At 35.2% G+C, this 15428-nt stretch overlaps 1 protein-coding gene across 8 annotated transcripts in view; it reads right to left on the bottom strand.

Moving 5' to 3' along the window:
• Positions 1-1932: 1932 nt before the first annotated feature.
• The window catches only part of Robo1 (roundabout guidance receptor 1), a 1092891-nt gene continuing 1079395 nt past the window's right edge, over positions 1933-15428 (bottom strand). For all 8 annotated transcript variants that reach the window (XM_004870578.3, XM_087213903.1, XM_087213881.1 and 5 more), the window contains 3 exons: positions 11167-11475; positions 4766-4962; positions 1933-3590 (listed from right to left, as the gene is read on the bottom strand). In XM_004870578.3, the coding sequence (XP_004870635.1) occupies positions 3576-3590; positions 4766-4962; positions 11167-11475 (521 nt within the window). In that variant the 3' untranslated portion in view covers positions 1933-3575. The remainder of the gene's footprint in view (positions 3591-4765; positions 4963-11166; positions 11476-15428) is intronic.

Consider the following 15428-nt stretch of genomic DNA (forward strand, 5'->3'; position numbering starts at 1 on the left):
TTAATATCAGCGGGATTGTCTTAACAATGCAAATTTCTGAGCTGGTTTCTTCTAAACTGCAGTACTAACTCTCACTGTCTTCTCTAATCAACACATATCCCAAATGCAGCAAATAGTTCAAGAGCTACAGTGGTGTTTTGTGAGGCATGAAGGAAGTTCCAAGTTACTAGAGCTTTAGTTAAGTTTCCAAATCTCATGTCTAGGGCTCCAGTGTGGCATGGAAGAGTATAAGAAGCTCCCATGCCCTATTTCCCATACCTACCTTACCTCAAAGAACTCAAAAGTACTGGAGGAATGTTACTGAATAAGGGGAGCCAGGCTGGGAAGCAGAGAATAAAGTTTCTGACAAGTGGAGACCATTAGAAATTTGGACAGCTGCAAGGTTGAAAGCCCCCTGCCTCTGGGCCCCCTCCCCCATACTTTGTACATGTGGAACCAGCCTCCCAGATTTAGATGCCACTCTGGGGAGAAGGAAAGAAAGTAAAAATTCAGCCTATATCTGAAATGAACAGGAAAGCCAAATATGATGCAATTTACATGAAACTAAGATTATATTTTCTTCTACTAGATTGAACAGCAGTCCAAAAGAGATACTAAAGCCATATCCATTTATTGAGAACTCAGTTGACATGTTTGCATACCTTAGTTTTGAAGAGTGCTGAAAACACCATACCACCATCCATTGTATGTCACTTGAATTCAAAAGCAAAGAAACAAACAATAACACCAAGAATTTATTCCACAATTAGGCATTTCACAGTGAATTTTACTTACCAGAAATGGAACCATCCTCATCCTTACACTTATTCTTTATTTTCATGCACTTTAAAAGAACAAATTATGCATGAAAAATGGGAATTGCATGTGTAATGAATTTCAGTCCATAAATATAACAATATTTTGTATTGTTGTTTGAAGTTTACAGAGTTCATATCATACACATAAACTCACTGAATCATGACAACAGCTCCATGAGGTAGGTATTACTGAATTTACAGGTGAAGTACCTGAGAATTAGAGGTTAAGTAACATGTCTGAGGAAATACAGCCATGACAAAACTGGGACTCAAACCCAGGTCCTCTGATAAACATATTTTTTATGTATATTGCATACAAAAGTATGCATTATTTATAGGGAAAAAAGAAAAATGTGATTGTTAACCATGTCTCTTAACTTTTCCTTAAAATATCTTGTAAACTAACTTCTTGACTTGGGGCCTGTTCATCTTGAAGTAGATGCTGGTGATTAAGTTTTACAAAATTATATTTCAAATTACACCTTTTTCCCCCTCCAAATTCTGATAAACACAAAATTTAGGCAGATCAATAGGTATAGATATATTACAGGAAAAAAAAAAACTTTCAACAGGTTCTTTTGCTCTTGACATTTCCAAGACATGATACCTATCTCATGCATCCAAACTCGAATGCTTAAATATACTGACTTTAATGAATAATAATGTGCAGCCTGGTATATGATAGGTATTCTTAAAATATTACATGAATATGTAACATGAAAGTAGATACTTCCACAAATAAGCATTTTGGATTTATGTGATTTTTTGTTGACCAGACATAGGTGGCTCTGACTTTACATATCAAGTTTATCAGAGTTTAGTCCTCATTATTTTAGAAATAGACTAACCGAAATTCAGATACACATACATAAGCAAAAATAATATACCCTTTATAGTTACTCTCAAACTCAGTACCTAACTTCAAGCTTTGATGTATCTTACATTTTTAATATCAGAGGAATTAAATAAGAAATTTTCCTCAGAAATAAAATTTGAATGTTCATAAAACTGATTGAAAATTTTTATCTTTTGATAATATAGTGGTGAAATGTTAAGACAAAACGACTTAGTGATTAAATGGAATTAATTTAATTTGATCAGCACACAATGAAAAAATCAACACAAGAAAGAATGATGTATTTGAGAACATTTTTAATAAATAATGTGACAAAATTACTTTTCTGATTATTGGATTTTCAGTATGCAAAATTATGGCTAAAAATAAGAGGCTTCTTACATGAACATAATGAAAACATTAATCACATGGATTGTTCCCTTAGTTCTGTGCACCCTTTCTATGGAATTCTTTCAAATTATCTAAATGAACACATTTAATTTTGGGTGAACACCAGGCTTTTTTGTGGTTCAGTTTTGTTTGGCTTTGTTTTCCAGTGGGGTCAGGCTTAATACCTGTATACGAATAAATGTACATTTTTTTCCTCAAATAGCACCAATTATAAAGTCAATTAAATTTATATAATGACAAAAAAGATCATAAAAATCTACAGTCAGAAGGCATCATTTGGCAATTCAATGCAAGTAATGCCTCTATTTGAGCTTATAAGGATATCTTGTAGGTTTCAAGATGGGCCACAACAAACTTAACCCATTTTCTCTTTAAGTCCAGGAAAAGTATGAACCATCTGGTTATGGCCCACAATAAAGTATTCACGTTACTTCACCATCTGTTATCATTCAAATATTCCAAATACAAACATAGAGCATTAACAAAACAGGTTAAAAACGCTTCTCAACAGTTTTTCAATAAGACAAAAAAGGTTAATAGTTACAATGGTTTACAAATAAAGTTTAGTGATTGTGCTTTTAAAACCAAAAAAAAAAAAAAAAGATTAAAAACAGTGCATTACAAAAACAAAAATCAAACAAACTCCCTTAAGTGGCACTTCTGAAAGTTGAACTGATAGTACCAGAAGAAATTTAGGCCAGTTAAAATAGGGATGTCCTTACTCAATTGGTCATTAAAAAGATCTATTTGTTTGATATGCATTTATAATTGCTTTTTGATTGAAAAATAGAACAAAGTTTTTGCTAGGCTTACCTGTGACAATGACTAGACAACCAGAGATCCAACTGGCTTAGCCCTACTTATCCAAAAGTACATTTCCAATAAGAATATATTTCAATGATTGAAATGAAGATAAAATAAAGTACCACCAGAGGTTGCAAAGAGTATATATTTACAATGTTTCTACCCCATTCAAATTTTTCGCAGTTCTGCGTTTGCTATATTTTTAGATTCTCCCAGCAATGGGTGGTATGAAAAGACTCATTTTAAAATCATGTTAAAATGAAGTATGCTTTAATTTGCATTAGCAATTAGTTATAGAAAGATTATACTTTGAGAGCCCTTGGCATGAGGTTGATTGATCAACTTTGTATATTTGATCAATACTTTGCTATAAACTGGCTTTGTATATAAGCAGTGCAGTGCCATATCTCAGGGGCAAAATGCAAGAGAACTGTCCTGTTCTTTCTTGCTGGCTGATGACTGAAGCAAGATGTTGATACACTTCCTTTGCTGGAAGTGAAAAAGTTCCAAAAGCAAGGGGAAGAGAGAGATTCCTCCTAGGGTTAAGGATTAAACAATAAAAACTTAATAAAATTTTTAAAAATGGTATCCCAATAAGAGGAATAAAAACGACAATTTGTACATTCTGATTGCACGGAACATCTTATCTGGCGTCGTGTGTCATCAGACATTGAGGCTGCTTGAGTGATAGTTTTCACATTAGATCTCGAGAGCCTCTCTGCTGGTCTTCAGCTCTCAGTTTCCTGTTAAGAGATGTATTATTGTTAGACTTCAAAATAAATCATAACAGTCTCCTATTTATTTATGAACATTTTTATTCTTCCAGACTAATGTGGTTTTTCATTCAATCGCTGGCATATGGTAATATGCCGGAAAGTGCTCATGAAGACAGATTCATTTCTCACCTTTAGGTGGTTTCGAACACAAACAGAACAGTTCTGTGTAAGTGCAAAATGTTCAGCACAGTGTCCTGGTGTTATGGGGATGGGGCTCTCAGGTCTGAGAAGGGCCACCCTAAATTTTCTAATTCCCTCTACCCAATTCAACATAACTCCACCTTTATTGGTTTTAAATATGGGAATTAACTATGGTGACTTCTCATTCTTCTGAAAAATTCTTTTTTCTTAAAAATCAAAAGATAAACTTGAAAAATCACTTCTCTAATATTATTTGCAGGAAGAAATGCTGTGACCTTTGTACAACCTTTAATTAGACATAATTATTTTCATCTTCTATTATGAAGTTATAGCTTAACACTCATGTAAGCAGTTACTTGAGATTAAATGTATTTGTAAAAAGAGAAATTCATCCTCAACGTATCTTTTATTAAATGGAAAAAGCATAATGATTTTAAAATGGTAAAAGGTTTTATATGTGATTTCCATGTCTTTCTAAACCATTATGTATAGATTCCAATAAGGAAGAAATATTTGACTCGAGAATTTTTTCCTGTCTGAGGAAATCAGTGTCACAGGCCAGGTTCCCACGTTCAGAAGAGGGAAGGTATAAGACAGCTGACCAAATCAGCCAATTTAATCCCAGTGATCACGGAGGGGTAAATATCATAGGGAGCACACTCTCACTGAAATCATAAAAGTATCACCTTGTCGACTTTTTAGTAACATTGAATTACTCATATTTCTAGATCAACAGTTTTTATTTCCCATATGTATTTCTTATTTGAAAATATGCAAATGAAAGCCTAAATGTGCAAAGAAACTACTACTACCATTTAAAATAATAAACTTCAGGGAAACTTATAATTTTCAGAACTTTAGTTTCTGGCATCACAGATGTAGAAGATGGAAACGTCTGTGCTAAAATAGTCATATTTCTGTATAGCGATGGAGGCTCCTAACTTTCAAAGCTGACCTAACTGTAGTGTAATATTTGAAAACTTGAGAAAAATTATAGTTACCTCTAATTCTTCATTATTATCTTCACTTCTTTCATATACGCCAAGTACTTGCATTTCTGCAATATTTCTTCGACCTACATTTGCTTGTTCCCTTTGTCTGCTTCCTGATCCTCTTGATGACATTGAGCTTGAGGAACTGGGATCTCTGGGATTATTTGACGTTGGAAAAGTAGGTCTACAGTAAGGTAGAATATCCTCTGTGTAATGAAATATAATAAATGCACATGAACACTAGTGTAGTCATTCACTGTATAATGCATCACTCATGTCTTTCTGTAATTTTGAATGGGGAAGCATCAGTAATTTTGAGGAATACATGAAGATACTTATAATCATAATGAAAAATACACCACTGTCTTTTAATATTTAAAATTAATGTTAATATTTCCTTCCTGGTGGCTGGAGATTTAGGTTGATTCCTCCTGCGTGTCCATCTCAAACTCACTTGGGACCAATGTTAATAAAGGAGGTAAAACAAATGTGGAGTCAGACTTGATTTCTAGTTCTATGATTCATCTTGTGATCTCAGATTATTCTAGGCATTGGTTTCTACCTTTCAAAACAGATGATAATAGAATCTGTAAGTAGAGATGAGTTAGTAAAATCTCTATGTAAACTATAAGCATTATTATAAAGAACTAGTAGAAATCAAGTCCATCTTCCTATAACTACTAAATTGGAGCCAAGCCTGAGTTCACTCTCCACCTGCTAAAATACCATTCTTCACTTCAACAGTATATTTGCTTTGCAGATATCAGGAACTCAGAAGCCTGCCATTGTTGCAAACTTCAAAAACCACAGCTCTGTAATTAATTGCTATTTCCTAAATTTCTATTTCCATACTCTTTTACAGACAATGCATCACTCAACTACTCAGTTTTCTCCATAGCCTGTCTACTCTACCCTGTGGACACAAACCACATGGTGGGGGTGTTTCTTCTACACCCCCCCCCCGTGTTTTCTCTACCATCCACGTTGCCTGAATGAAAGCTGATTTTCCGTGAGTGTTCACTGATAGTCTTTCTAGTGGATGGGAAAGAGGAAGGCTTGCTCTAGTTCACCAATCATTGGTCCTCTACCCTTGCATAAAAGTGTTCTATGAGCTGAAGCCATCTACTTATGAGGTCAATTACAGTTCTCCTCAATGAAACCTTATTCCTCCCATTGTACTCACCATGACTTTCACTTCTGCTCCACAGCTCCCACCCACAGGTCTTTGATAAGTGTGACCGCTGGGGCCACCTCTTCACACTGCTTGGTCTCCAGTGACCTTCACCTTCTATGCCTGTTTCACAAAACTTTTTCTTTCTATTGACTTTATTTTTGTCAGGTTACAGTATTTTAAAATCATCTTGCTAAAACTGTGCCTTAAGCCTGTTCTCCATAGGAGTCAATACCCTCTTTCTCTGCTCATTGCTCAAATAAATTTCTTAAAAAACAAGTTGGACTCAGTAATGGTTTTGTGATTCTCATTCACTCCCATTGAAATCTATTAATGCCTATACTATGGCTCTAAAACTGAAAAAGTTGGTAATTTTGACCCAACTTCAGTCCTTATTTGCCCTGAACTTATCAATTTAAACATTAGCATTCTCTTAATTTCTAATACTCCTTTCTTCATGACCAGTCTTTCATCAGTTCATTTATTTTATGAAGAACTGCCCCACTCATCCTGTGTGCTTTCATCTACTCTCATTCATTGTAATCTTTTCTAGAATATAATTGTCATGAGGACAGGCATCTGTGTCCATTTTATGTGTTTATATGTTCCCACCTTGATATATTAACAGGTGATCAATAAATAGTTTCGGGTGAATGGATGAGTGGCTTTCCCTGCTATTTTCATGAGGTTTAACATATATTTGTATTTTCAACTCCCTGAGTCTCTGGCTCCTGCAGCCAGCCCGAGTGAATATGTCACACCTGACATGTGCACCACTAATCTTATTATGCTCACTCCCTTGAGACCCCATCTCTCTGCTCTCTAACATAGCTAACTATGTCACTAATCATTCAGAACACAAAATAGAAAGCTGGAATTATCTTAGATTCCCTTCTCCCTTTCAAAAACCTTCCTGCACACTTAGTGTGATTTTGAGCATATTTGAACACACAAGTAAGATTGATTTTGACTTTTAAAAGTTTCTGGATTTTTTCAGTTACTGTCCCTGCTCCTGTATTTTGGGAGTTATTCTTCCATATTGGACATCTCTTGTCTGGGAGTTAGACACGTTTAACACAACTCTGCCTCTTGAGCTATTCCTTTCTAAACCATATTTATTCATCAGTCTTCCTCTCATATGATCTTCAGTCTCTTTGTGACATAAGCCTTCTTCTACCTCAAGAATTCCATCTTTGCACCTTTATTACCTACACGTATTGCATTTCTTACAGTGTCCTCAGCAGACCTTAAAACTCCTCATGGTGACTTTTCCACCAGAACAATCTACCATTTTTTCTCAAGCTAAATTTTACCCATCCTTCAATACTCAGTTTATTTTTTATTTCTACCAGGAAAGATCCAGAGGTTATTCCTAACACTGCATCTTCTACAACTCTGAGCTAATTGCTCCCCTTCCCTTTTGCACCCTCAAGTATCACAGCACAATGAAAGTGACAATGAGAAAGAAAACATATCTGTTTGGCTTAGTCTTCAGGCTGTGCTTGACTGCACTGAAGGCACAGTGCTCAGCAACAATGACCCTAGGGAGGTTATGGTAAGTTTTCAAACTTAAATTTAAAAAATATAAATATTCTCCCTCAGCTCCTCGAAATCAAGATTCATGCCTATGCAAATCTCAGGCCTTAATACAATACTTTAAATAACACCACAGTAGGAATTTGATAGATGTAGAAATAAATTGAACTGAGGTAAATGTCAGCAAAAAGATCAGATGTTCAAATCTCCAAGACCACTCTCCTTAATTAAAAGTAACCATTCATTATACATGTAAATCAGCTTGCCTCTTTCATTATAAATAATGTAAGTTGAACTATGAAGGTGAAAATTACATCAATCCATAGAAGGGATAACTAAATGATACATATACATAGGGTTATGGTTCAAATAAAAATTGAGAAAAATGGGACATAAAAAAATATAACTAGCCAATGTATCTCAGTCCGGTCCTTGCTTCTAGAGCAATGGTTCCAGTTTTAATTCTCTGTTAAAAATAACTTTTGAACATAAAGGTACTTCACATTTCTGAAAATTGACTTAAATTTTCTTTCCTTGTTCTGATTCTACCACACTAAGTTCTTTTTAGCTTTCTAATGTTTTCTTCTGAAGAACCTCACTTTGAGAGAACTAGCTTATGAGCCAGAAATTTGTCCACACTTTCTGGCCAGGCATAGAGGTCGAAATTTACATTATGATATTCTACTTGTGAATCACTCCTTGAAGCACAGTCACCATGAGTCAAAAGTTCAGAGCTAGGTCACTTTTGATTTAACTGATAAGAATAAACTAGTAAAACCAGATGAAGTGGCACATGCCTATAATCCCAGCACTCTGGGAGGCTGAGGCAGGAAGATTCCAAGTTCTAGGTGGGCCTAGGTAACTTAGGAAGACCTTGTATCAGAATAAAAAAAATAAAAAGTGCTAATGATGTAGCTCAGTACAAAGGCCCAGAGTTCAAATCCCAGTGCCACAAAAATAAACAACAAATAGATAAGCCAGTAAACTTTGCAAACTTTGAGTTGTGGTGACATCTCCTAGGACTCTGTGGTGACATTTTAGAGACACCTGTGGGAAAGGTGCAACTGTATTTTTCACTTGCTGCATTAAGAGTTCAGGCTTCATTCCCAGGACAAAGTGAAACTGCCCTCTGTGTTGAAAGGACTCCCTGAAGGAAAAAAATTAAATCTTAACAAGATATAAAAGTACAACAAAGTGTCCGGAAACTTGGCAGGATTCATTCCCCTGTCATTTTTTCCTAACTGCATCAATCATCCTCCTTTTCTTGGATCTCTTCTTTTTAAATGGTTTCTCCTCCTTTGTCTATATCACATTGTCCAAATTTCAACATTTCCACTGATTTGGCTTTCCTGCCAAACTCTATCCTAGCCTTTCTTCTTCATCCCGACCTTCTGAAAAGTTTTTGATAACTGCCTCCCTTTCAAGGTCTCTATTCCGCCCAATCTTGTCTGGATCCTATTCTGACTGCTGCCCTAAAAAGTTTTTGTTAATATCACCCATGGATGACACAGTGTGACACATCTTTTCCGATGTGTCAGCATTGAAATTTCAACTCTTTGGCATTTTATATTCCTTATGAGAGAATTTCCTCATCCATATTTTCTAGGATTTTTGGGGGGTAGCAGGGGGTTGCCAGGGATGGAACTCCAGGTATCAGGCATGCTAGGCAAGCCCTCCACCACAGAGCCATGGACTCTAGAATACTATCTTGAGAATCTACAGGCCTGGCATTATCTGTTCCCTTTACAGAATGTGGATCTTCTGCCCACCATCTAACCATGATGACTCCTGACTGGTGGTGACATCTTGTGACATCTCACAAGAGCCTATCTGTACAGTGGTACCTCTGTTCATGAACTTAATTCTTTCCATGATACTGGTCACAAACCAAGTTGCATGAGAACTGAATCAAATTCAATAGTTAGGTGAAATGTTGATTTTGTGGGGGAAATTGATTCATTTCAGAATCACAGAAATTTAAGTTCATGAACCAAGGCACCACTGTATTCATCTCTTTTAACCTCCACTTTCACTAACTTCTCATTAGTAGTTTCAATTTATCTATCTGTATTTAAACAAGCGTAAGCAAATGGCTACAAACTGGGCTTTTGTTTTTCCTCCCAAAGAATGGGCTGCCAAATGCTTACTACCTAGTTACTACTATTTAGCTTTTATAATTCACACAATTATCTCCTCTGTGTTGTTGATTCTAAAATCCACTCTCTACTTAAAATTTTTCTCCTCATCTTCAAGCCCAGTTTTCCAAATTCTTAATGATTTTCTTTAGTCCCTCTTTCTTGTCAGGATCTTAATCAATTCAAAACAAATTATTTTTCCCCATAAAACTTATGCTTTCTTCTGTTTTGTTTTTCTACATTGGTTAGTATAATTGTGTTCCATTAGTCATACAGGGATGTATAATCCACATTTGAATAACTTTTTTTTACTCTATTTCAATTTATACCATAACATTTCATTAGTTATCAAGTCCTATTGGAGTTGTCTGTGAAATGCCTATGTAGGCTGTTCTCTCCTTTTCATTCATGCTACTTTAATTCAGAGCTTTTGTATTTTGTACCTAGATTATTATTGAGATGTTCTACCTGATTCCAGTCTCTTCATTCCCAGGAGCTATTTTTCTAAATATCTGATTATGTGATTTCTCATTCAAAATTCTTTTCTGGATTACTACTGTCTGTATCATAAATCTCAAATTCTTTAGAGTTTGCTTGTTTGTTTTTTCGGTTTTTTGGTACCAGGGATTGAACTCGAGTCCTTGCACTTGCGGGGCAAGTGGCAGGACCACTGAGCTAAATCCCTGGCCCTCATTTGCATATATATGTATATATTTATTGGTACATTTTAGGTATAAAATACATTTACATTTATCATTGGGTGTTTGTATCAGAACATGATGTATCTTAGCTTTTATTTTTTCTCCTATTACCTGTGCACCCTTCACCCTCTCCACCCTTCCCTATTTACACAAACTTTGATTTCATTTTTTTTTCTTTCTCATAATTTTTCCTTTCCCTTCTTCCCTTTCCCCTTCCCCTCCCACCATCCCCTAACCCTTGGACCTTTTCTTATTTCAAATTAGCAATTATTCATTTTAATCGTTTTCATCCTTATTTACACTTTCAATTTCTCACACTAGAGAAACTATTCGGTATTTACAAATGTGTATCCTATTTATTTCACTTAAGAGTATGGCCTCAATATGCATCCATTTAGCTATAAATGTCTCTAGTTTCTCATTCTTTATCACTGTATAGTACTCCATTTTATAGAGAAAAACCACATCTTCTTTATCCAGTTTCCAGCTGATGGGCAATTGGGCTGTTGGCTTTTTGAATTTAACAATTTTTCAAGTTTTAGCCATAAGCATTCTATTCTCCAGTCAAACTGGAAACCTTTGTAAACCAAATACACATTTCCACCCTCTCACATTCTTTTTTCAGCCCATTTGCTTTACCTGACATCTTCTTCTTGCAAGCTATTTGAAGTCATAAATCCAACTGAAATGGCACTTCAATAGGGAAGCATTGTATTTGAAAGAATTGTATTAGAATTATTGGGAATATGCCTGCCTCCACTATTAGAGAACCAATTTCTTAATTTTACTACTTTTCATTGGCCCTATATTGTGTGCTTTTCAAACCACATTGATCTATGCATCTTTGCTGCTTGAATAAATCAGTACCTTGGATGAGATGAGACTTTGCTGGTGGAAGGTCTCGCTTTACTGCCTTGTTTCCTCGTCCTTTCCCATCGTTCTGCTGCTCTTGTGCTTCTCTGGGGTCACCTGGATTTGTTCGAATGTCAGCAACTTGTCTTCCATCCAGTACTTCTCTCCCCTTGTAACTGCCTCCTTTTCTATCTGATGATCTGTCTGTTCTGGCTTCTATAGAAGGGAGTTTGGGTACCACCACAGGTCGTACTTCCAGCTGTGCCTTGGATTGGACAGTGGGTGATTTAATAGCAGGTGGTGGCACAGGAGGAGGAGGAAGATCTAAAAAGAAGCATGTAAAACACTGTAAAAGCCTGCCACTTATACAGTCATCAAAATTTAGGATTGTCACTTGAGTCACATTCAACTAGGAGGCATTGTATCTTAAATGAATACAACAATTCAAGGCAACCAAAAAGTAAGAACAACCATTTTAATGTACTCTCACAATCTAGTACAGGATTACTGAATAATAAAGTTGGGATACAGAGGTTATTCACTTGTGGGATAGCTAGTATTGTGTGTAAAGTAAGTACTGCAACTTCTCCTATACCAACCACAGTAGAGCTTCCTAACTGAATCTAGCATAATGTTGCTCATCCCAGATACATAACCCTACACCTTTAGGCCAAGATTTCAAATCGCTTGAGGTGGGTACTTCAGTTGAGACTTACCTGCCATCTCTAGCCTAAATTCTTTCTTATTTCATAGGCAAGGAAAGTCCACATAAATTTTAAGTTATTTTCCAGTTTCACAGGTAGACATGATCAGAACCAGAAAATAATGCTCTTAGATTCTTATTTTCTGGTTTATGGTTCTTACTATTATTACTTCATTCTATCACGCTTAAAATTCACCCATCATCGATGGGCTCTTTTCATTCTATATGCAGCCAGAGGTTTAAATCAGATACTCACTGGAACAAATACAGGTTAATTTCTTACTATATGTATAGCTATAGCTATATAGCTATGGTTTATTTAAATTAATAAATAAATAATACAACATATCAGTTTTTTATATTATAGATATATTTTAAGGGTGAAAGCTGTCATAAAGTCTGTTATTTAGAAAATTATTCTTTTTAAGCAGTAATGTTTTTCAAAATAACTTCTCTACACATTCTGGAGAGAAAAGAGAGACACATTTTAATAATATTTGGTAAATTTGTAGAAGAAAATGAACAGTTTTCTAAGGTTACATTGTTCTAGTTGTAGCATGGAGGAGGGGGTTGAAAGGTTTCACTCTAGGAGATCAAGGGGTTATTCTAAAGTTCATATAAGTCATGGAGGGACATGGAACAGTGCTGGTGAGTGTCCAAACAGAAAGGAGAAGAAGTGTTTGAGAATAAGGAAGGAAAATCAATATTATTTAATATCAATAAAATACAGTACAGAAGAACAAGAGAGAATCTAAGACGACTTTCAGGTGTTGGCTTGGTAGATGAGAAAAACATCATTGAAGGTATAAAAGGCAGGAATGAGGAAGGAATGTTTGCAATAAAAGAATAAGTTTAGTTTAGAAAAGTAGGAGTAACATTGAGAGTGTTCAGGCTGAGATATAAAACAGGCAGTTGCATATAAAATCTGAACTTCAAGAGAGATCAAAACCAGAGAAACAGAGTCAGGACTCAACAATACTGCTATGTTTCAGTTGTCTTTAGAAATAACAATCCTTTCATATTTGGAGAGTAATGTCTGCAAACAATAAGCTAAAAAGCATTCATAATATATTGATTGAGTACTTAGTATTATACAATTAGTTGAGATTTTAAGTAAAAATATACAATTACATGATAAAAAATTTAAAAGTGTGTAAGGATTTAAAATTGAAAGCACAACATCTTACACCTATTTCCATTTCCAAATCTCCAACACTAATTATGCAGAATAGTGAGGTTAAATAGTTTTATATAGATCTTTCTGAAAATTATTTATGCACATAAAGCAGGGCTGCCAAATAACATAAATCAAGAAAGCAACATTTAAAGTCAAGGGCTATGTGAAACGATCACATCCGGGGTTATGTAACTATGAGTCTAACCATCCACAGTTACCTGATAAAAAGCACTAGACACAAACATGCAACCTTTGGTTTTGCTTTGCTTTGTTTTGTTTTGTTTGGAGTACTGAGAATGGAACTAGAGATCCTTGACCACTGATCAGCATCCCCAGCCCTTTTTATTCTGAGAAAGCATCTCTCTGAATTGCCCAGGCCTGGCCTCAAAGTTGTGACCCTTGCTCATCAGCTTGCCAAGTAGCTGGGATCACAGACATGTGCCACTGTACCTGGCCAGCCTGAAATTTTTATTAACATGAATCAGATTGTACTCTCTTTCCCATAGCCACACAACTATGTCCATTTCTGTATAAATATCAACAGTTCTTTAAAATTCTTTTTCGTGTAATGCTTTATCTTATTTCATCACTACTTAGATAATATCTAGAAAGTAGTATTTAGGCTGTTTCCAGATATTTTGCCATTATCAACAATGCTCCACTAATATTTAAATATTCCAACATGAGAAAGTCTTTATTATAATTGTGCCTTGAAGAGTCTTACTATAATGGCAAATTGAAGATCCTAGAAAGCTACACTTTAGGATTTCTTATTCTAATATATTTTTTTTAAATGGATGAACTTTTTGTATTCAGAAAAGACAACTTTTTTGAAATTAATTTTCTTTTGATACTATATTCTAAAGCTAAGGCATTAAAGTTCTGGCCTTTGAAAGTCTGAGCTTCCACCTCACTATAAGCTGTTCTACTTAGGATCTCATTATAAAAAGTTACTGAAGTTTTGTTTTGTTTTGTTTTGTTTACCAGGGATCTAACTCAGGACCTTGTGGTTGAGAAGCAGGTGGCAGAACCACTGAGCTAAATCCCTGGCAAGTTACTGAAGTTTTACTTGCATTTACTTGTTGTTGGTTTTCATGGCTAACCATGTGTCATATACTGTACACACCCTCAACACGTTAGCTAATACAATAGCCAACAGCATTAATTTCCCTCTGTTTCTAAAACCTTAAGTATTTTGTTTTACAACTTAGATTGTTAGTGTCATTCATGCACTAATTTCTTCCTTTGTTCACTACTTCAATGGATTTTTAAAAAACAGGTACTTAAAAATAGGTACTATGATGGAAGTCCTGTCTTACCTGATACTGTTGAAAGTTAACTAGAAGAATTGAAAACAGACTGTAAAATGTGCCCTACACCCTAGAAATCCAAGGCAGAGTAGTTCTAAATTTAGATTGAATCTGCAACTGATACTAACAGGAGAAAAGGATAATTCAGAGAATATCCAGAAGCAGGCAGAGGCAGTGACTATAGACTCATTTCTGCATTATCTGCTTTCAGTAAATATAAACTAGATTGTAATCACAGTCTATCTGGAAAGCTGACAACTGCTACTATCATCAAATCATAGGATACCTGGACTTATCAGGCATTAAAGCTGATGACTGCCATTGTCATAATATCATACAAAGTTTTGGAAATATATGCCCGATATTCCATGTGACACTGTCTAGAACACAAGTTGAAAGGAAAAAAAGAACTCAATGGTGACGTCAAGAATTCTAACTTTCTGTATGTAATTGGGACTGTCTCTAATTGACAATTAGAGGGAAATGGTAGCAGGTTTGATTTTTCATGTTAACAGATTGCCAAGTAAATTCTTTATTATGAAGTATAAAGTGATTATGAAGTCAAGCTTGTAGTACAAAGAATTCTTTATTTCATGTAGTGATAAATAATACTACTATCACCCAATTCATGCTGTAAGTAGTTCAATTTGGATTTAACAACAGAAATTAAAGACTTGTTCTACATATATACCTATATATTCATTCTCTTTTTTTATGAAATCAGATCAACACTCACTCCAAATAACAAATTATATTGTGTGTAAAGTAAAGCATAAGAACAGGTACGTGCAGACAACCCTGCCAGCACAGCATTAACACAGATAGAGATCCAGCACTCTATTTACTTAACTGCTGTAAGTCTCAAGACCTTGTAATTCAGGATAAATCAAGGCAAAATAATACCATTCCAAAGAGGGTAGTGAATTTATAATTTATGAAAAGTAGGACTGGAGAAATAACGTGGATTTTGTTTTTAAATCAAGTATGTAAATGTATTGCAAAGGCTGAAAACAGGGGGTGGGAAGAATCTGTTAGAAAGCCCTAGAAATGCACTTGTGCTTTGCTTTAACTCGATAATACTTTGACT

Source organism: Heterocephalus glaber, unplaced genomic scaffold (genome assembly GCF_053883595.1).
Source record: "Heterocephalus glaber isolate CG9 unplaced genomic scaffold, H.glaber_assembly_v1.0 deba00000122, whole genome shotgun sequence".
NCBI classification, from domain to species: Eukaryota; Metazoa; Chordata; class Mammalia; order Rodentia; family Bathyergidae; genus Heterocephalus; species Heterocephalus glaber.